We start from the raw sequence: 22,283 nt of genomic DNA, 5'->3' as shown, positions 1-22,283 counted from the left end.
TGGTTTTGAAGGAAACTAGTAACTGCAGGTTGGTGTCACCATGAAAATACAATCCCCAGCCTCAACTTCATACAATATATGTTAGTGGAGGACAAGTTTCTTTAGTGTTCTTGCTCATTGGTATAATGGGTATGTTTCACACCTTTAGCCTCCTCAAACCTCCCACTTGTCTCTGCCACGTGTTTTCCATAGTGGCTGGGCAGTTCTGACCAGTGCCAGGTTTGGGCAAACATAAACCTTACTTGTTTACCAAAACAATACCTCTCTAGCAAAAGGTGTAAAACTGGGAAAAGTGAAGAATTATAATTTCTGCATTCAACCTACCATAGGATCCATCTTCGCTATGGATGAAGCTCTCTTTCTTTAGGCCTTTAGTTCTCCCACTTTTGCATGCATCAGTATCATTTGGAAGGTTTGTCCAAACAGATTGCTGAGGCCGACACCCACAGTTTCTGATTCAGAACATCTGGGATGCCAAGAATTTGCTTTTCTAACAAGTTTCCCGGTGATTCTGATGCTATTGGCCTACAAACCAGAGTCTGAGAACCACTGTTCTAGGACATTCCCTCCACATATGCTCGGGATTTCACTTACCCCCCCCCTTTAGTAGGAATATTGATTTTTAAATTATTCCCTCTTTTCCTTTATCTCATGTTTTTTAGTTATTTTGCTACTTAGAACGAGGTCTGTGGACAGCACCATCAGTATCACCAGTGTCAGCTTGTAAGAAATGCAGTCTCAGACCTACTAGGTCAGAATCTGTCCTTTAATAAGACCTGTCTGGGCATTCATGTTTGGGAAGCACTGCCTGTGGGTCGTTCTCATCAGCAAGCAAGGAGCATGTTGTTGACCTCGTCCAAGCCTGCCCATCTTCCAGTGTCCCGTGTTGGTGGATGGCACCACCATTCCTGCAGCTGCTCAGACTAAACAAATAGGAATTCTCCTGCCTTCTTTCTCACATGTCCTACATCCAATTCATCACCAAATTATGTGTGATTTTAGGATTATATATCCTGCAACTTTACCACTTACACAGCTTTGAACTTGATCCAAGACTAGTGCTGGTACCAGCCTCTTACCTGGTTATTCGGCTTCCACCCTGTCCCCTGGCAGCTTGTTTCCTTCCAGTCAACCACAGTGATCCTTTAAAAACAGATCTTATACTCCCTCAAAATCCTGCCATGGTTCCTCATCATATTTAAAATCAAAGCCAAAGTCCTTTTTGTGGTCTGTCAGGCTGTATGTGAACTGCCTTGGCCACCTCTCTGTCTTTCCCCCAGACCACTTCACTGTAGCAGTTCTGCTCACCACCTTTTTCTTTTGCAGGCCTGGTTCACTCCTGTTTTTTTGTGCTTTCTTTTTCTTTTTTTCTCCTATGCACTTTGTTTGTTTAGTAGAATGCTCTTTACCCAAATGACCTCCTCTCTCACTTCCTTTAGGTCTTCCCCGATGAGCTCATTTTATATAAGCAGCCCTCATCACTCTTTATTCCCTTATCTTGCTTTATTTCTCCTTCCTGAACTTACTGTTACTTTCTTGCCTGTTTTCCACACTAGGATATAATGAGCTGTAAACCTGTCTTCTCCATTTTAGTCATGGTGCTGCCATTCTCCTAGTTGCTCAGACCAGATGCCTGAAATGTAGCCTTGATTTTTTCCCCACCCTCTTCCTTTCCACTGCTGTTTACTCAGTCCTGTCTCTATATCTGAAACATTTCATTTCTTATACTCTACACCGCCACTGTCCTTATCTGTGCTCTCATCTCTTACTTGAGCCACCTCTCATCAATCTACTCGTTCTGGCATAGGAGCCAGAGAGAAAGTCTTAAAAAAAGTCATCAAATTATGTTGCTGCTTGCTTAAAATCCTGCAACGTGTTCCTTTATCCCTTGCCTTACAAGGCCCTTTTTACCAGTTCAGCAGCACTGCATGGCATTTATCCCTTGTTCACTTTTTCTCTTTGACTCCTTTGTGCTTTCTGTCCCCCTGCTTGGAATCCTTCTCTTCCTACTTTTTTGAATAGTTCATTCCTTCTCATTCCTAAGGGCTCAGCTGAAATGTGACCTACCCAGAGAGATATGCTCTTACAACTGTATTAAAATAGTTTTTGACAACCTCCATTATTTTGTCTCATGACTCCATTTGCCTTCTTTGTATCATTTCACATTTGCTTGAAGGACACATTTAAGAAAATAAAGTGATAAGACTGGGAAAAATATTTAGAATACATATATTTGACAATGGGCTCATATCCAGAATAAATAAATAACTTGTAAATCCATTATACAAAGAAAACTCAATTAGGCAAAAGATGGGAACAAATGCCTCACAAAAGATGATAGAGGAATGAATGGCCAATAAATACATGCAAATGTGTTCACATCATTAACTATTTTGAGGAGTTAATGTTAAAACCGCAGTGAAACACCGTTTCACACTGACCAAAATGGCAAGTTGACCAATGTGTGTTTACTGGTGCTCTTACTCTACTGGTGGGAATGCAAACTGGTACATCTATTTTGGAAAACAGATGGCAGGTTTCTGTGAAGTTAAGCATGCATTTGCCATAGGACCTACATGACCTGGAAGAAGCAGTTACACCCATACACATTTTTCAAAGCTCATGGAATTAATACACTTAAAGTCTGTGCATTTTATTGAGTCTAAACTTTCCTGATATAAAAAGCAAAATGGGGAAAGAAAAAAAAAGATAACCAGAAAAGTTCCCGGGAATCCTTGGTCCCTCTGGGTGAGCGAGCGTCCACAGGTCTGCAAACCAGGCAGCTAGACGACGCGAAAGCTCAGAGGAAAATGCGGTCGGGGAGGCGGGGACCTGCGGCAGTCGGCAGTCCAGCTTCGGTGGCAAGCAAGCCCTGGCCCGCCCGCAGGCTCCTAGTTGCGGTTTCGGTTTCCCGTCTGCTGTGGAGATTCCCCGGCGGCTCCGCCTCTCAGCACTGGGTCTGCGTAGGCTTCTCAGAAGATCCGAGCAAGCCAGCCGCCGACAGGCTTTCAAAGGAGTGAAGCGCGGGTGAGGCAGGGACCTCGTTGGGAGCCAAGCCGCCGGCATGTCGGCTGAGGATCGGCAGAATCTGCACGCCTTCCGGGACTATGTCGTGAAGACTCTGGACCCTACGTACATCCTGAGCTACATGGCCCCCTGGTTTAAGGACGGTGAGTGGTCCCCAGTGATGCCTGCCCTTTGGAGCAAGGAAGCAACTCAGAACTTGCTTTTCCCTTGCTTTTTCCCTTTTAATCAACACCAGGTAGCCTGCTAGGAACGCGGGTGTTGAGGCGAGATCCTCACAGCATTTTTAGATTGAAGATTGCCAGGAGAATTTGAGGAGCCTTTGGAGGTCCAGATGGAGAAACAGCCCCAGAGAAGTGAAATGACTGGTGTAGGATTGCACATCTATTTAGGTTCAAAGATGGGGAAACAATGATTGTCCATTTCATTTATTTTCTCTAATGGTTCTGTCTATGGTATCTTCAGCTTTGTACTGACAGACATTCAGGAGTAAGATAGAGGCCCTTCTTTAATACTTTACAGCCCAAGATTTTGGGCTCGGGATACTGGTGAGGACAGATGTACATAAATGATTACAAAATGCTGTCAGAGCTCCAAAGGAATTGACAGTTACTCTAGCTGGGTCTTATTTGCTCTTAGGAATAACTGGAAGCTTGAGAGGGGCAAGATTCTGGGCTGAATGGCTGCAGGCTTCACTTCAGGTGTTTCTGTCTAGCTTTTGAGACACCTGATGATGGATGAATGCCACTTTGTAAATTTGAATCCAGGTGCACTATGCTGGAGATGAGCAGAGGCTTTGAGGAAAGAGGAAAAGGGAGGTAGTGCCTGGAAGGAGTTGAAATGAGAGAGGGGATCTGGCAACTCCTTTTCAGGCTCCAAGTGCCTAAATATCTTTCCTGATGTGAGGCAGTTTTGGGAAATTGCATGAAAGCAGACAGGTAATTTGAGTGCTAATTGCTCAGCAAAACCACAGGTTGTGGAGTGAGGAGTGAAAGAATACCACCAACAAGGGGTGCCTGGGTGGTGCAGTCGTTAGGCGTCTGCTTTCCGCTCAGGGCGTGATCCTGGCGTTCTGGGATCGAGCCCCACATCAGGCTCCTCTGCTGGGAGCCTGCTTCTTCCTCTCCCACTCCCCCTGCTTGTGATTCCCTCTCTCGCAGGCTGTCTCTCTCTGTAATTAATAAATAAAATTAAATAAAGAATACCACCAACAAAAGTGGGCTTCTGCTTTCTATTTGCGCTTGGAGAGAGGTAACAAAGTAACATCCTAATGATCAGAGAGTAGCTTGGGCCCCTGAAGAATGTACGCCCCTTCAGGACATCTCTTTTAGAAATCTTGGCATGAATGAAACACTAACAAACTGTTGTTAATCCCATTCTTTCTTGCACTTGTGTGTCGATTCACGGAACTCATATGTGTCAGGCATTTTGCTAACATTGGAGAGAATTGGCACATATTACCATACATATTATCTAATAAGAAGTGTCCAATTAGGAACTAAGAAATCCGTGGTGAGTGTGATAGAAATGGCCCCCGATAGAGATCAGAGTGCATATGTGAAGGCAGGTTACTAAATAAACCATAGATGACAAAACGTGGTGCGTGCTCTGCTGGAAAACCATAGTGTGCCATGGGAGCACAAAGGTGGCGTAGTTTTTAATATATATAGTAGGTTTAATTTGTAGTTATAATGCAATCACAATGAAAATACCAAAAGGTAAATAGAGACACCAAGCTGAAGAACACTATATGTACTATTGTCTTATTTTTGAATGGTAAAGACACCATAGAGGTTTTATTTCCAGCTCCTTCCCAGAGGAAGCTGTTGTCACTTAGTTGGCTTATATCTTTCCTGTTCATTTTTTTATACTTTATTATGTGCACATGTATCTATAAACTTTTTTCTTTCTTCCCATCTTTTTCTGTTTTCTGTTAGATTGATAATGTTTCTCTGTCCCCCATTTTATTCTTGGATGTCTCCGGATTCTGTTAGTTAACCTTAATTGTGACAATATATTCTATGTCAGGATTCAGTCAGGAAGGTGAGACATGAGTGTTATGGCTGGATATAAACATTTTGACTCATTTTTTTGCCCTTATAAGTGCGAGCTTATCCACACTCTCCTTATGCCCATACATTCCCCCATGCACACACAAGTACACCAATGGGTTTAAATTACAGCAGCAATATTCAGTGTCTTTTACCGTAATCCTGCTCTCCATGCGTTGGATATTGTGCACTAGTTGAATCTTGGGAAAGGGGAATTGAAGCCATCTTTCTTCTGGAGAGCTTTCACGGCAACTAGGTTACTGCAGGGCTTTGCTTATTCATAAGTTATCCAGGGTGTTTCAAGGTAGACCAGGTTGTGGGCTACAGATTTTTTGCAGTATCCCTTTGGAGTCAAAAGCTAACTCTTATCTTGGAGGGGCCCTGGGTAGTATTCTGGGAGGGAGCAGTATTCTGAGTATTTATCCATTCCTTCAGTAATATTCTCTGGACACATGCATGAGCCTGGCACTTTGTTGATGATTAGAATACAAAGATGAAGACAAAAATGAATATAGCATGTCCATGATCACAGTCAATGGGAAAAGATAGACACTCAAATAGTTACTATATACTATGTGGTGTCAGTGCTGTAGTCAAAGGCATGTAAAGAGATGAAGAAAGCACAGAAAAGAGATCAAGAAATTCTACCTTGGGAAGCCGAGGATGGCATCACAGAGTGGCCTGCATGGCAAAGGTAGTTGGAAATACCGACAGCCAAAAATAGAATTTTCCCTGCATTGGACTCCCAGTGCTTTTGAGGAAAGTAGCACTGCTTAGTAGCAGTTATCGGGGCCAGGTAGCAGCAGAATGGGCCTGAGCATGTGCAGAGTAAAGCTAAACTGCCCCTGATACAGCAAGACTGTTCAACTGGGAAGGGTTCAGCTGTGACTGGGATAAATCTGGACCTTCATGTGGAGTATCAGTAATGGCTGGTAGCATGTCTAAGGAAAGAACAAACAGCAGGGAGGCCTGGGAGTAAGGACCTCTCAAAGGAATAAGGTAGAGTTGTGTGCCCAGAAAAGTTGGGGTAGGTGACAAGGTAGGTTGCTATTATGGGTTGAATTGCACACTCCCCAAAAAAGATAATTGAAGTCCTATGCCCTAGGACCTCAGAAGGTGACCATATTTGGAAATAGGATCTTTATAGAGGTAATTAGTTAAGATGAGATCATACTGGAGTAGGATGGGATCCTAATCAGTGTGATTGGTATCTTCATAGAAGATAGCCATGCAAAGACACAGAGAGACAAAGGGAATGTCATGTGAGGACAGAGGCAGAGGTTGTACTGATGCAGACACAAGATAGACAAACAGAGGAGAAAATGTGGAGAGGCAGAGATTTGATGTGGCCGCAAGTCAAAGAATGCCATAGCCACTAGGAGCTGGAAGGGTTGTATTGTCCCTTATAGCCTTCAGAGGAAGTGTAGCTCTGCCAGCATCTTGATTTCAGACTTCTGGTCTCTAGAACCGTGAGCGAATAAGTTTCTATTGTTTTAAGCCACCAGTTAGTGCTAATTTTTACTGCAGGCACAGAAAACTAATATAGGTAGCTAAAATAAAAGGAAAAAACAAGTGTTGGCACACAAGAATGTATGGAAATTGGAATCCTCATTAATTGCTGGTGGCAATGTAAAACGGTGCAGCTCCTTTGGACAGCAGTTTGATAATTCCTTATAGTGTTAAATGGAGTTACCATATGACCCAGCAATCTCACAGTTAGGCATAAATTCAAGAGAAGTGAATACATATGTCCACATGAACACTTGTACATGACTGTTCATAGCATTGCTATTCATAATAGCCAAAATGTAGAAACAACCTCAATGTTCAATAACTGATGGATGGGTAGACAACATGTAGTGTATCCATACAATGGAATATTAGCAATAAAAAAGGATGGATGATATAAGCTACAACATGCATGAACCTTGAAAACATTAAGCTAATTGGAAGAACCCAGTTACAAAGACCACATATTGTATGATTTCATTCATATGAAAAGTAGGCAGATCTGTAGAGATCCAAGTGGATTGATGGTTGCCTGGGTTTAGGGGGAAGGGAGATGGAGTGACTGCCAAGGGCTACAAGATTTCTTTTTACAGTAATGACAGTGTAGTAAAATCAGATAGTGGTGATGGATCCACAACTCTAAAAACCATTGGGTTTGACACATTAAAATGGTTAATTTTATTGTTCCCAAGGCAGAGACTTTGGCAGAGAAGGAAGCTATCCCATCCTTTCTTCATTCATTCGGTATACCTTTGTCGAGTGTCTATTATATGCTAGAAGGGCCCCTTCTAATCTCTGAGAATACAGCAGTTAACCAGTCAGACAACTGGCTTATTCCTCAGAATTTACATTCAACTGTCAAAAAGGGGAGAAAGAGGACCACTCTCAAATGTCAGGTCATGTGAAGGCAACCATTTAATCATCACCACCCCAGACATGGAGAGAGTGTACAAAGTCGTGTGACCACCAGCAGCTTTGAGGATAGTTTTCTGCTCCCTGGCCTCATGTTTGTTTAACTCCTTTTGCTTTTTCTTTCCTCCCATATTCCTCCCATAAGCAAAAACGTGGAAAGAGGACCATGAAAGTACCTTTTTATTTCTAACTCTGCTTTCTTAGTCTGGTGTAATTAAAGATGCCATGGAGTAGTCCTATCCTACTCTTGTAGTCCTGCCATTAGTTCAGACTTTTGAACAAGGGAGTATCACAATGTTGGAGGAAGGCTTTGTTCTTCTACCTAATCTAGGGGGGATAATTTCCCACACATCATTAAGAAACTCACTTTTTAAAGGATTGCCCTGGAATACGTTCCCAGACTTCCACACCAAACTAAGAGAAGTTTCTAGAGAGGATGGGGGTAGGTGGGAGGGAAGGTCGGTTGGTGAAGAATGGGCATCATCTGCCTGAACAGAGAATTTGCTGCCTTCCTGCAGTTCCTTTCATTGCTGGGATTTGTTATAATCGCATCCCCGTTTGAGAAAGTCTGACAACCGTGTTCAGGTTTTTCTTCCAGTGGTTAGTGGTTGTGCAGTTTCATGAGCCACTCTTGCTTCTGTTTGTAGACAAGGTGCAGCATATCCAGGCTGAGAAAAACAATAAGGGCACGACAGAGGCCGCCTCACTTTTTCTTAAGTTCCTATTGGAGCTCCAGGAAGAAGGCTGGTTCCGTGGCTTTTTGGATGCCCTTGGTCATGCAGGTTAGTTCCTTCTTCTTACTCATGAGTCAGAGGATTTTACTGTTTCAGAATGCTGTAGAAGTGAAATGCTATTAATTTTCAGCTATCCTCATGTGTTTCATGTCTCTTAATCTTAGACAATGTAAAGATTATTTTCAGTCACATAATATAATTGCCTACCTGAAATATCCAAAGGAATCTGCAGAGAGATTATTGGGAGAGTTTATAAAGTTTATTGGATATAAGATCAGTATACAAAACTTAGTTGCATTTCTGCACCTTACACAAAAATAAACTCAAAATGGATTAAAAACTTAAATGCAAGACCAGAAACCATAAAATTCCTAGAAGAAAGCATAGGCATTAATATCTTTGACATCAGCCATACATACATTTTTCTAGATTTATCTCCTTTGGCAAGGGAAGTAAAAGCAAAATTAAACTGTTGGAACTACACCAAATAAAAGGCCTTTGTACAGCAAAGGAAACCATCAACAAAGCAAGACAACCTGCTGAGTGGGAGAAGATATTTGCAAATGACATATCCAATAAGGTGTTAATATCCAAAATATATAAAGAACTTACACAACTCAACACGGAAAAATCAAACGATCTGAATAAAAAATGGACAGAAGACATGAATAGACATTTTTCCATAGAAGGCATACAGATAGCCAACTGACACATGGAAAGTTGCTCAACATCACTAATCATCAGGAAAATCAGAACCACAGTGAGATATTGAGATATCACAATGAGATATCACCTCACCCCTTTCAGAATGGCCAACACAAAAAATAATAAGTGTTGGTGAGGATGTGGAGAAAAAAGAACCCTCATGCACTGTTGGTGGGAATGCAAACTGGTACAGCCACTGTGGAAAACAGTATGGAGGTTCCCCAAATATTAAAAATAGAATTACCATATGATTCAGTCATTCCACTACTGGGTATTTACCCAAAGAGAATGAAAATACTAATTCAAAGTGATACAGGAGCCTTTATGTTTATTGCAATATTATTTACAATAACCAAGATATAGAAGCAACCCAAATGTCCATCCATAGATGAAACGATGAGGATGTTGTGTATATACAATGGAATATTACTCAGCCATCAAAAATAATGAAATTTTGCTGTTTGCAACAACATGGATGGATCTAGAGGGTATGATGCTAAGTGAAATAAGTCAGAGAAAGACAAAGACCATGAGTTCACTTATATGGGGAATTTAAGAAACAAAATGAACAAAATAAAAAAGAGGCAAATGAAAAACAGACTCTTAGATATAGGAAACAAATTGGTGGTTGCCAGAAGAGAAGTATGTGGGGAGGTGGGTGAAACAAAGGGGACCAAGAGTACACTTACCGTGATAAGTACTGAGTAATGTATAGAATTGTTCAATCGTTAATGTTGCACACCTGAAACTAATGTAACACTGTATGTTAATTATACTGTAATAAAAATAAAGCACAAAAATTAGTTGCATTTCTAGCCACTGGAAGCATATAGAAAATGTAGTGCAAAATGAATACCACTTAGAATAGTTACAAAAGTTGTAATATACATAAGAAAAATGTAGCAAAAGATGTGTAAAGTCCAAATGGAGAAAATGATAAAATGTTACTGAAAGACATTAAAGGAGACCTATGTAAGTGGAGATATTTACCCATGCACATGGAAAGACTTATACCATAAAAATATCTGCTCTTCCAACATTGATTTCTATATTCAGTATAATTTTAATAAAAATCCTACATGCTTTTTCACGTGCTTGACAAATTTCTAAATGGTTCTAAAATGTACGTGGAAGAATTATGATCCACGAATAGTCAGGACATTCCTAAAGAAGAAGAATTAAGGATGCTGGGGTTTCCCCTTCTAGACAGCAAGGTTTATGCTAGGCATTGAGACAGCGTAACGTCGGTCCAGGCTCGACCAACTGACCAATGAAATGGAATAGAGAGCCTTCAATTAAACTCATATATTTATGAAAACCTGATATGTTTGAGATCACTAGGAACAGAGGGGCTTTTATAAATTGCAGTAGGACTTTATAAACAGGATAATGTTAAAAACCAAACAAACCCTAAATTACATATCCATGTAAAATAAATTTGTATTCCTTAGCTCATTCCTTTCACACATACACACAAAACGAATTCACAAGAATTAAAGACTTAATTCTAAAAGGCAAAATTTTAACAATTTTAGGAGAGAATATAGAATAATATTTTATGACCTTGGGTTATGGCAGAATTTATGAAACAAATATTAAAGCATTATCCATAAAAGACAAATTGATATATTTGATGACATTAAAATTAAAAACATCTGTTTGTCAAATACAAAAGAAAGTGAAAAAAAACAAGGCACAAACTGGGGAGAGGTTATTTGCAAAATATAAATCACCAAAAAGATTAATATCTAGAATATATTATAAAAGCTTTAAAATCAGTTAAAAATACAAATCACCAAGTAAAATTTTTTATTAATTTTAATTAAACTTTTTAAAAAGCAGAGAAAATTACATTTAGTGGGATATAATTATGAAGTTCCAAACAAGCCAAACTAAACATAGGTTTTTTTTTTTTAAAGCTTTTACTTTAAAAAAAATTTTTTTAGACTCTTTATTTATTTGGAAGAGAGAGAGAGAGAGAGAGCGCGTGCGCGCGCACATGAGCAAGGGGGGAGGAGCAGACTCCCCTGCTGTGCAGGGAGCCCATGAGGGACTCAATCCCAGCATCCATGAAATCATGACCTGAGCCAAAGGCAGACGCTTAACCAGCTGAACCACCCAGGTGCCCCTAAACATACACTGTTGAAGGAATTAAGCGTATGCCATGCAACTATTCAAATAAATGAAGGGAGTGATACATCAAATACAGGATGGTGGTCTCTTTGCAGGGAGATGGAAGAGTGGTGAAAAAAGGAGGCACACTCCCACAAAAGTATTAGGAAATTCTAATTAAGTTGGGTAGTGGGTTCCCATGTGTTCATTTTGTTGTTATGCTGTTTATAGCCAAATGAAAAGAGTGTGGGCTGTATAGTCAGAAAAACCTGGTGATTTTGTTGGAGAACGTTAGATTGACGCATTCTTGAATTATTACAGTTGGAAATAATCTTTTTTTTCCTCAAATTTCCCATTATACTTAATATTCTTTTCTGGGAGTGATGTAGAAAGTTAAGTTCCTAAGGGGAGGAATTAAAATTTATATTTCCTTTTGCCCGCTTTGCTACTTTGCACTGGGAAGATACTTAATAACTGCATGATGATTTGACTCCCTGGAAGACAAGTCAGAGGTTGTAGGTGAAGTCCATGGGGCACTTTGGAAGGAAAATTTTATACTAAGACCAAATGTAAGACTTCGCATTATCCTTAGCACTTTTTCCTAAGAGACAATAAACATTGTTAGAGGACCTAAAATGTTGGGTGCCTATAATAAATATTGAGTTTTCTTTTTGAAAGATAATCAATTATTGAGGTTATTTACATATATCTTTTGAGTTCTCTTACTATACAAACATGATTCCTATGATAACAATCTTAAAATATCTTTTAGCTGGTTTCATAAAAGCCCCCATTTTCTTCTTTCTTTCTAGGTTATTCTGGACTTTATGAAGCCATTGAAACTTGGGATTTCCGAAAAATTGAAAGTCTAGAGGAGTACAGATTGCTTTTAAAGCGTTTACAGCCAGAATTTAAAACCACAGTTAATCCAAAAGATATCCTTCCTGAAATATCTGGATGTTTAATTAGTCAGGAATGTGAAGAAATCATACAGGTAATTTAATTAATATATTTAATGCAATTAATTAATTATAATTAATTAATTTAATATAAAATACAAAATTGGGGAGAGGTAATTTGAACATGGGAAAGGTCTTCTGTTTCCTCCACTGATTTAGACCTGAGAAAGACCATTGAAATCCACAGAAGTCCTCAAATCTAAGGTATAATTACCTAGAATAGTATTTTTAGTTGTGAATTGAGTAATTTTTAATGTCACGAGTTTTTTTCAGGTTTGCCCTATTTTCAGTTAAAATTATTATTACCTTTGTGAGTAATGTTTTATGTAATTTAAATAAGTTGAACAATTCATCAAATAAAAAGAACAAAAGCTATAGATTCATGTTTGAGCATTCAGGCTCTGCACACAAATTTTGTTAGACTCTTAGTTCATCCATTTACTAGTAGTATGATCTTAGGCAAGTTAGTTTCTCTAAACCTGTTTCTTCACGTAATATGTATTATTAACATGATATTGTTAGAGGGATTAAATGAGATAATATATGTAAAGTGTTTACATATGCCTGGCACATAATAATAAGTGCTAAATAAATTTTAGTTATTATCATGAACAATAAAAATGACGTAGGTCCCATTACCCTGAAAAAAACATTTGTTAATATTTTGTTATATTCTTTCAAATATCTCTCCATGCCAATATACCCATATTTTTAACAGTTGTCAAACAGATTGTTTCCTAATATTGCTGATGATGATAGATACAAGGTCTCAGAGGACGTGAGAACACCTGGCTTGACATAGTGATGTCATGTGTAAAGACAAAGGCAAAGGAAAGGGTGTCTTAAAAGACACTGTGTTGGATGGGCAAAAATGGTCATGAGTAAGACCTGTTGAACCATAGTATACAATTATTTTAAATCAGATAGTGCTTGAATTGGTATTTCTTCAGTAAAAACTCATGAAAGGAAAACTTTTGAAATGATTGATCTACTGTGGTTGGCTTGCTTAGGTTTGTTCCAACAAGGGGCTGATGGCAGGTGCTGAGAAAATGGCCGAATGCCTTCTCAGATCAGACAAGGAAAACTGGCCCAAAACTTTGAAACTTGCTTTGGAGATAGAAGAGAGCCAGTTCAGTCAACTGTGGATTATGGACAAAGGTAGGTAGGATATTCCAGGGAAGAAATCTGAAGGGTGGGAGGGTCTGAAAACAGGTTCTGCCTTTCTCATAGTTCTACTTAGGGCCTCTTTCATTCCTACCTGTCTTTCACTCACTGTCAGAGGCACTTTGTCCTTCAAAGACCCATGGCTACATCTCTAGTGGGAGAGCAGCATGAAATTGAGTTCTGGGAAGCAAGGGGCTACTTTCCTATAGAAATAATTCGGTTGTGTGTAACCTCTAAAATGGACCAGGGCAAACTGCTCTCATCCAGAATTAGCCCATCTGGTCCAAAGAATTTGGGGGAGGCAGAATCTGAGCTTACTCTCTGGGTTAGATTATCAGAGAAATAGTTTTAAAATTTTAGAGTGAAAGGGGACTTGCCCCCTTTTCAGTGTAGAAACATAATAGACATAGCCCCCTTCTCTTGCCTTAGCCATCGGGAGCTAAACCAGAACAGGACTGAAAAAGAAATGTGTTGTGATAAGACATCTGTGCCATTGTATGATTTCCTGAAAGTAACATCTGCTCAGAGCATTGTTTTAAAGTCTGAGCTTGGTAAACCAGCTGTCTGGTCTTTGCTTGTCCTAGGCTTCTTTAGATCACAAGTTGTTCTAGAAAATGTCTATATAAACACACAGCTGATGTCTTGGGTTAGGTCAGGAATGGAAGCCATAAATGTCTGCTAAGGGGTGCTTCTCTTCTTTCCTGTGCCTGAGAATCACCTGGGGTTTTTGTTAACATGCAGATTCTGACTTAGTAGGGATGCAAGAGGCTGCCTTTCTAACAAGCTCTGGAAATGGCTTTGAATAATAAAGTCCTAAATGACATTGCTGTTCAGACTCCACATTGAGACATCACACTCCAAAAGATTCTTTTCATTGTTTTAGAAGGTGAAGGGAGTGGTGGCGAGAAATCTTAATGGAAGTTGAAAATTTTAGGATTATGATCTCTTTGTAGGACTTGTGCTGTCGACGATTAGCTCAAGATCCTAAGGTGTTTTTTGGTCTCCTACAGATGCAAAAAATGTTGAACCGAAAGTCCTTGAGGATGATGAAATAGAAACTTCTGACATACAGATTTTCTATAAGGAAGAACCAGAATGCCAGAATCTTAGTCAGAACCCATCTCCGCCTTCAGGTACTCAGTCAGCACTGTTCTTTTCCATAATGGTATTCTTCAGGTATTTTGTGTGGAGATGTGGCTTGCAGTGCCCAAAGTCATAGTGTTACAAAAAGGTTTTAAAGGAAAAGTAAGAAAAGATCATTTATTTTTTTTAAAGAAAAGATAATTCATATTAAAATGGATACTTTTTCTATGATTAAAAATATTATTCTCTCTCTTCCAAAGCTATTGTCAGCCTCTTTTATTTTCCTTTGTTCCTAAAACATATGTGCGTGTCTACATTGAAAATGCACATAGGGTTCTTCCAGAAACTTAGCGTCTGTGAAATCTAAAATCAGCCCTGCTCTCTAAAGAAACACTAATATTTGTGAGTCACTTGCTCGCTTTCCTTTTACTATCCCAGGGCTTCAGTGTAAGTTGATGAAGCTTGACTGCACAAATGTGCCCAGCTGAGTTTGAGTGGGGACTGAGATCCAGCCTGTGCTATTTGCCAAACTGCACCGAGGGGCTGTATCCTCCCAGAGGGTCTCCTTTTTCTAATTTCACACAAAGGACTGTATAACAGTTTTAAGGCCCACCTTGTGTTTCTAGAAGCATGTTTTCATGAGGGGACCAGAAAGTTGCATAATGAGCCACAGTAAAAAGTTTTTTTACAAAAGGACATCAGGGAAGATTAATACTCAGTAGTGTGAGAAGAAGGGTGTGGTTTGGGGATAACACCGCAAGAAGATTTACAGATTACTTCTGCAACCAAATGATACAAGTTTTTTTTGTCATTTCAGAGTAAAATCACTGAATGTGAATTGCTTTAAATTTTTAACATGTAAGGGACCTTAGTGAACTCACTTAACCTTTTAGAAATTTTCCTTTTCTTTAAAATATACAGGTCGGAGTCAATAGATGATTTCTAAGGCCTTTTCTAGCAGTAACATTCTATATGCTTCTCTGTTAGTGGGGAAAAAAAAAAAAAGCCCCTGGTTATTTTTTTGAAACTTCTGGTCCTATCGAGAAAAGATACCATGTGAGAACCTGCAGAATTGTAAAGCATGGTTGCTCTTCAATAAGAGATTGCTCTGGGAATTCAATGTTTATAGTTTGTTGCTTTTCAGAGATCTAGGGGGGATTTGTTGTTTTGTTCCATGTAGCATTTCCTTTTAACCAGTGGCCATCTGTCTTGCCCTGAATTAGGCCATTCTTGCTTTAGTTTCTCCTTACTCTACTTCCAAGATTAATTAAGAAAGAAATCTTTGTGGCTTTTTAAAAGAATTCTTGCCATTGGTACTTTGTCACTGAGGGAGAATTTTCTACTTCACGTCAGTGCAGAAGCTGGAATGGTTAACAAGAGACAAGGATGCTAAATTTTCTTCAATGAGGCCCTTTCTGTTAAAGTCAGAATCCCCGTCTATTTGGTGATAGATGGCTCTTTCCTTGAGTCCTCAGAGCAATAACTATTTGGTAATTTTGTTCCTTTTGTATCACATAAGCCTCTCCTACTTTCACCCAACTGAAGCCAAGAAATTACCAACTTGAGCTCGCGTTGCCTGCTAAGGAAGGAAAAAACACAATAATATGTGCTCCTACTGGTAAGCTGATTGCCACTACTTACATGGTTTGTTTCTGTGTTTGCTTCCTCCCCCCGCCCTTTTATTGAATACAGGGACAAAATGGGCAAGTTTCCATTTTTTCCTTGTTCCATATATCTTTCGAGAAAACCTTCCCATTAATATAGTCTCCACGTATTTTAAGGAACCTCAGGAGGGAAAGAAAAATGCCCTATTTTAACTTGCTTTATGCCTTGATTATTTTATTTTCATGTTACCTAGGAAGTAGCTTGATATTTTTCTGTCTTGGTATATACTGACACAGTTAACCCAGCGACATTCCTCGTTTACCAGTTGGTGCAGTGGTTTTAGGGGAGCCAAAAATAATTACCTTTCTATAGAAATATTTTAGTATAGTATCAGTTACATGTTTTCTTTTTCTTTGTATGTTTAAAGGTTGTGGAAAAACCTTTGTTTCCCTTCTTATATGTGAACATCATCTTAAAAAATTTCCACAAGGACAAAAAGGGAAGGTTGTTTTTTTTGCTATTCAGCTCCCCGTGTATGAACAGCAGAAATCCGTGTTCTCCAAATATTTTGAAAAACTTGGGTAGGTATAACAGTTGGTCCCATTTCTTTTTCTCTAGCTTCATGTAACTGGTGTGTATTCAGCTTTGTTTAATTTTTGGAAAGGTAGGATTCAAAAATTTATAATAGATTTAGCTTGCTATAATCTAGAGGTAATTAATTTTTCATGGATGCAAGTCTGTTTTGGTAGGTGTGCTTGAAATCCTAAACTCCTTTGGTTAGCTCTTGCAGAGCGACTAAATGACTTGAGATCAATTTTACATTTAAATGACACATCTAGGATGCCTGGGTGGCTTAGTCGGTTGGGCCACTGCCTTCGGCTTGGGTCATGATCCCAGAGTCCTGGGATTGAGTCTCACATCGGGCTCCTTGCTCAGTGGGGAGCCTGCTTCTCCCTCTCTCTATCCCCCTGGCACATGCTCTCTCTCTCTCTCTCTCAAATAAATAAATTAAAAATATTTAAAAAAATTAAAATTAAAAATAAATGACATATTTAACTTTTTAAGGATTTTATAACTTCTTTAATATTACTCTTTTCTTTAAATTCTATTTTCTTTCTCAAGACTTGAAGGAATTAACATACTCTACTAGCAGTCATAGCTAGCTTGCTTTTATTGACCGTTTACTATGTGTATGGGTCTGTGCTAAGCGCTTGTCTCCAGATATATTCCTTTTGGAGTTAGGGAGAACTTAATCAGCTGATGCTCTGACCTAGTGTTTCACGTCTTTATGGTTCCTCATTTCACATCCTGATTGGTAATAGGGAATTTCTGTCATTTCCCAGGTACAAAGTTGCAGGTGTTTCTGGAGCAACATCTGAGATTGTCTCAGTGGAAGAGATTGTTGAGAACTATGACATCATCATTTTAACTCCACAGATTCTTGTGAATAGTCTTAGAAAAGGGACTGTTCCATCACTCTCTGTCTTTACTTTGATGATATTTGATGAATGTCACAACACCGGTAAACACCATCCTTACAATATGATCATGTTTAATTATCTGGATCAGAAACTTGGAGGATCTTCAGACCCACTGCCTCAGGTATCTCCAGAGTCAGAGGGATTCCTCAGAAGAGCTAGAACCTTCTTAAATCCTATTTACTTACTCTGCTGACCACGTCGAGGTTGGTCGTCTCAGGTTCTAAGTCCATATTGTATAGTTCATTGATTAATTTTGATTTTTTTTATTCACTTATTCACTTAACACATATGCATTAGATGCCCCCCTGTGTCATCCACTCTGCTAGGCACTGGGGATACAAATATAAAAAGACATAAACCTACAACAGTTGAAGTTTCACAGGGAGCCGGACATGTAAGAATCATGTCATAAGATATGGTGATGGCACACTATGGAGATGGGTACAAGGTGTAGTCAGAACAGAAGTGAAAACACATAAGTGTGCTGTGAAAGTAAGCCAAGACCCAACAGAAGTTAGGTAAAAACTAACAAGAATGCACAAGGTGGATAATTGGATGTTTTTTAGGAAAGGCTACTGTGTGTCCAGAGGCACAGAGGTGTGAGAGAACATGGTGTGGCCAAGAGTCCTGAAGCTCTTCCGTATCATTTGAGTGTAGAATATGAAGTGGTAAACAGCGGTGGGGGAGGCAGAGTGGGATGGAGGCAATGATCAATAAAGCAAGGTGCTAGGAGAGATCAGAAGATAGTAGGAGATAAGTAGGCAGGTATGTGCATTAGTACGGAGAGCAGGTGGGACACCGTTTTTGGTGTCATCAGAGATGAGGGTATGAGAAGAGTCAAGACAGAGAGTAGTTCTTAGATGGGGACAGGAAAGGTAGGCATTTAATCTCTCTTTTCTCTTATACTTAGGAGAGGTAGATAGATTATTTGCTGAGAATAATCAAGATGGGAATGGGGGTCGGAGCTCAGGATGCTTGGAGAGAATTTGAAATGAGAAAGAGAACTAAGAGGAATATATAGAAGAATTGCTTGGTCCCATTGGGGATCTAGATGAGGTTGGAAGCCCTGAATTTATAGTATAGTATAGCAATACCACAGTGAGTGAAGTTCTCTAGCCCTAATAACTACCCGTTTAGGAAGCATAGGTTAGAAGAAATTCAGTAGCAATCACATTTCTTACAGCTGCTTCTTCTAGAGAAAAATGGTGTTAGATTCCTTGTTAATGAGTCAGTTATTCAGTATTTACTGTGTAAGATGTAAATTATTAGGTGACCATTAAGCTATTTTTTTTTTTTTTACAAATGTTATCTTACTGAATTCACACGCCTATCATTTAAAATAGCTATTGTTTCCCAACTTTAAAGAGAGCTGAAGATACCTGTCCAAGGATCCACAGCCGGGGGGACATGGTTGCATTTAGAATGGAGTTGTGTCTGATTTTAGTCCCTTTCCTTTTAATATGTTGTTCTGCACATCGTGGGGGACACAAGGGTAGAGAAGAGAGAAGTCCTGCCTTGAAAGGGTTTCCATTCTTGGTTTCTTTGCTAATTCGTGTTCATTTGATAAGTTGTGACTCCTGCATCTATTCCATGGTTTGCCTAATGGGGACCTTTCCATTTCCAATGTCATAGAGAATTATCAGGGGAAAAAAATAGTGTTCTTGCTCTTTATCTGAAATTCGTAAAAAAAAAAAAAAAAAAAAAAAAAAAAAAAAAAAAAAAAAAAAAAAACCAAAGAAAACAAAAAACCCCAAACCCCAAACCCGACTTTAGCAGGAATGGGTTGCATGGGGGATTGTGGAAACGGCATGCTCTTTTCCAGATGTCTGACAATTTGGAATGCTTCTCACAGGTCATTGGGCTGACTGCCTCGGTTGGCACTGGGGATGCCAAAAACACAACAGAAGCCATGGAATATATCTGCAAACTGTGTGCTTCTCTTGACACATCAGTGATAGCAACAGTCAAAGACAACTTGGAAGAATTGGAAGAAATTGTTTATAAGCCCCAGAAGTGTAAGTGGAAACCAGTAACAAGCCCTTTAGAACTTTGTTACCTTCTGCTTTTCCTAGCTCAGAGAATAACAAATTCATCCAAACATTTGGATGAATACTGAATTTTTACCTTTCCTGTTGAATAGAAAATATTTAACCCCAAACTTGGGAAATAATTACATTTCATGCCTCTCTCCTCAGCCAAGCTCCATCCTCAGGCAATGGATGAACCTCAGGAGTGGACTGTCAAATGCAAACGTTCTTACTCTTCAGTTGCTAAAGTTCTTTTTTTGTTTTTGTTTTGTTTTTGATAAAGTTCTCATAAGGATACTAACAATGCGAGAGACGTGATGAGAAAATCAAAGCATGTAAATGGCCAAGAGCTGGGCTTAATCCTTCCCTGTGTTGCCTGCCTGAGGAGGATGCTGTGTGGTCATTCATTCTTTTAATATGTATCTGATGATTTGGGTCGAAATGAAATTAATCTGAATTCATCATATTTTTTCTCAGCAGATCAGAATCTGATTTTTAAAAAAGATTGGCTAGGACATTCCAATGCTATACTAGCCCAGCGAAGGAGAGTGGAAGAGGAGACATATGTGCCTCCATCCCTGCTCTGGGTGTGTGATTGCATTAGGCAGAGCAGACACATGAAATAGCCAGGGCGGGGCAGTTCAGTTCCTTTCTGGGAGCTGCCTGTAAGAACTTTAGGGAAGGTACCCAATCTAAACTTCTTAGTATCAAGTACAAATTCTTTGCAGTCCAGTCCCCTCCTCCCTCTGTGCTTCATCTCCCCCTCCTATAAGCCCAGCCATGCGGCATTCCTCTGGGCTCCTCAAGTGCATCTGGTGCTTCCTGCATTCCCCTTTCCCTGTTTATCCCACAACACTTCCTCCTTTGGAAGAATTAGAGATTTTTTTCCTTGTGCCCCATGACACCTGGCACATACTTATGTTACAGCACTTTACTGTGGTTATTTAGTTCTGTGTCTTTCTCTGCCCTGAGAACACAGACCTCTCTGGAGCACAGACTGTGTTTTTTTCTGTTGTTTATCACCAGAGCATGGCACATGGTAGGCAGTTGTTAAGTTTCTGCTAAAACAATGCAATAATGAATTTTAGGGACAGTGTGAGTGCTTCTGGGGGCTGGGTGGGAAAGGAGAAAATCAAAGAGGAGAGGGTTAGAAAGTGTTGTATTTGCAGAGATAAGATGGACACCAGCCTTTTCAGAGGAGAGGCTCCATGTTGAGTAACAGGAAAACCAGAGTGAGAAGTTGGATTAGACCCAGACCATGAAAGACAGAGATGTTGGACTGTGTGCATTAAGCACTGGGGAGCTAGGGCAAGGATTTTGAGCACTGGCTACATCATTTAGGCCACCTGCCTGTGAGCTTGGGGCCTCAGGTCTTGCAGAAGTAACAGAGGCAGAGAAGGGTGTGCAGAAGCCTATTTTAAACTATGATGCGTTCTTCCTGAAAAATACTCACTTTGTTTTGATGGCTCTAGTTTTCAGGAAAGTGAAATTACGGACTACTGACAGATTTAAATGCATCATATCTCAGCTGATGAGGGAAACAGAGAGTCTGGCAAAGAAGATCTTTGACGAGCTCAGTACCGTAACTCTCGGTGAGATAAATCTCATTTTGTATTCTTTCCACTTAGGAATAGCCATATATTGGCTTTTTGTATTCTCTTCAGTTCAGACAGGGTCAAGACCATATCAGGAGGTTAACTTTCTTGATTTTAAGTTATTCAGGAACCTTGTAAGTTCTCCTTTAGTCTCTCTCTTTTTTTCTTTTTAAATTCAAAGTAAGTCTCTGTGGACCTACATAACTGAAAAATACTGTATTCAAATCAGTTCATGGCTTTCTTAACCTTCCAAATTAGCTTTCTGTTCTAACTTCCCTGTTTATATGAATGAAACTACCATTTCCCTGATGGCTCAGATTGAAACAGGCAGTGATCTTTGATTCTTTCGTCTTTTGAGACTCTCTCATGAAGTTACCAAGTTCTGTTCTTCTCTCTTTTGTTCTTCCATGCATTCACCAGATACTCATTGCGCCAGCTAATGGAAAGGACAGGTGAAAGACGTAGTCCTATCCTCAGGGAACTCGTAGTCAAAGAGTGAGAACCAGATGTGAGTAGCTACCACACAGCAGGGCAAAGGTACACGTTGGGTGCCCTGGGAGCATGTGGGAACTTTGGCCTGGAATGGGCTGCAGGGAAAGCATGGGGGGGGGTGCCTGAGGCGGTCTTGAAGTCAGCCACGTTAAGAAGTAGAGACAACCAAGTGAAGTTGAAAAGACATCAGGCATTGAAGGAAGAAAAAGTTTTAGGAACTGCAAGTATTTCGTGGTACTCCTAGCGCATGAGTAGTAGAAAGGAGTAATGCTAGAGAGGCAGGGACCAGACCAGGAAAGGCCTGGTAGGCCAAACTGAATTTGACTTTGTCCTAAAAGCTGGGGGAAGCATCTAAGGATTTTAAACTAATTCATGATGTGATAAGGATACCAGTGAACAAAGAGGGCCAGAGGCAGTCAAGGCAGGCCGGTGGAGGCAGGAGGTGTGCCCAGCGCTGCAAACAGGAAGTGTTCCGGTGTCATGGCCAGCTGGCTTTGGGTGGGAGTGGGGGTGACTTGGACCAGGCTTCTGGCTTGCTCACTTGTTGGTATATGAGTGGGGAATGCTGGTTCCAGAACTAGAAGCAGCTTTGGAGATGTTTAATTTGTGAATTCACCTTTCCTCACACTTATTTTGCTTTTTCTCTTCTCCTCTTCTTTCACAGCTTGATTTAGGACTTAGCTAAAAGCTCTCTAGTTGGTTTGCCCACCCCCACTCATTCTTCCATTCAGCGCCCCCCGTTACCTGGTTGGTCTTTCTGAAATACCAGTTTTATCATGTCAGTAACCTGCTTGAATCTCTGCCTTACAAGCAAAGCTCTCTGAGCCTCC

The 22,283-nt window shown here is 39.9% G+C and overlaps 1 protein-coding gene across 1 annotated transcript in view; it reads left to right on the top strand.

Moving 5' to 3' along the window:
• Window positions 1-2,493: 2,493 nt before the first annotated feature.
• The window catches only part of DDX58 (DExD/H-box helicase 58), a 36,830-nt gene continuing 17,040 nt past the window's right edge, over window positions 2,494-22,283 (top strand). The window contains exons 1-10 of the mRNA XM_002928266.4: window positions 2,494-3,170; window positions 8,144-8,278; window positions 11,860-12,041; window positions 13,017-13,164; window positions 14,181-14,303; window positions 15,773-15,871; window positions 16,286-16,439; window positions 17,202-17,460; window positions 19,192-19,354; window positions 20,839-20,958. Of these exons, the coding sequence (XP_002928312.1) occupies window positions 3,065-3,170; window positions 8,144-8,278; window positions 11,860-12,041; window positions 13,017-13,164; window positions 14,181-14,303; window positions 15,773-15,871; window positions 16,286-16,439; window positions 17,202-17,460; window positions 19,192-19,354; window positions 20,839-20,958 (1,489 nt within the window). The 5' untranslated portion in view covers window positions 2,494-3,064. The remainder of the gene's footprint in view (window positions 3,171-8,143; window positions 8,279-11,859; window positions 12,042-13,016; window positions 13,165-14,180; window positions 14,304-15,772; window positions 15,872-16,285; window positions 16,440-17,201; window positions 17,461-19,191; window positions 19,355-20,838; window positions 20,959-22,283) is intronic.

The sequence above is a fragment of the Ailuropoda melanoleuca genome, chromosome 7 (assembly GCF_002007445.2).
Source record: "Ailuropoda melanoleuca isolate Jingjing chromosome 7, ASM200744v2, whole genome shotgun sequence".
Classification (NCBI taxonomy): Eukaryota; Metazoa; Chordata; class Mammalia; order Carnivora; family Ursidae; genus Ailuropoda; species Ailuropoda melanoleuca.
The sequence above is the reverse complement of the archived record's forward strand: the minus strand, read 5'-3'. Positions and strand labels throughout refer to the sequence as shown.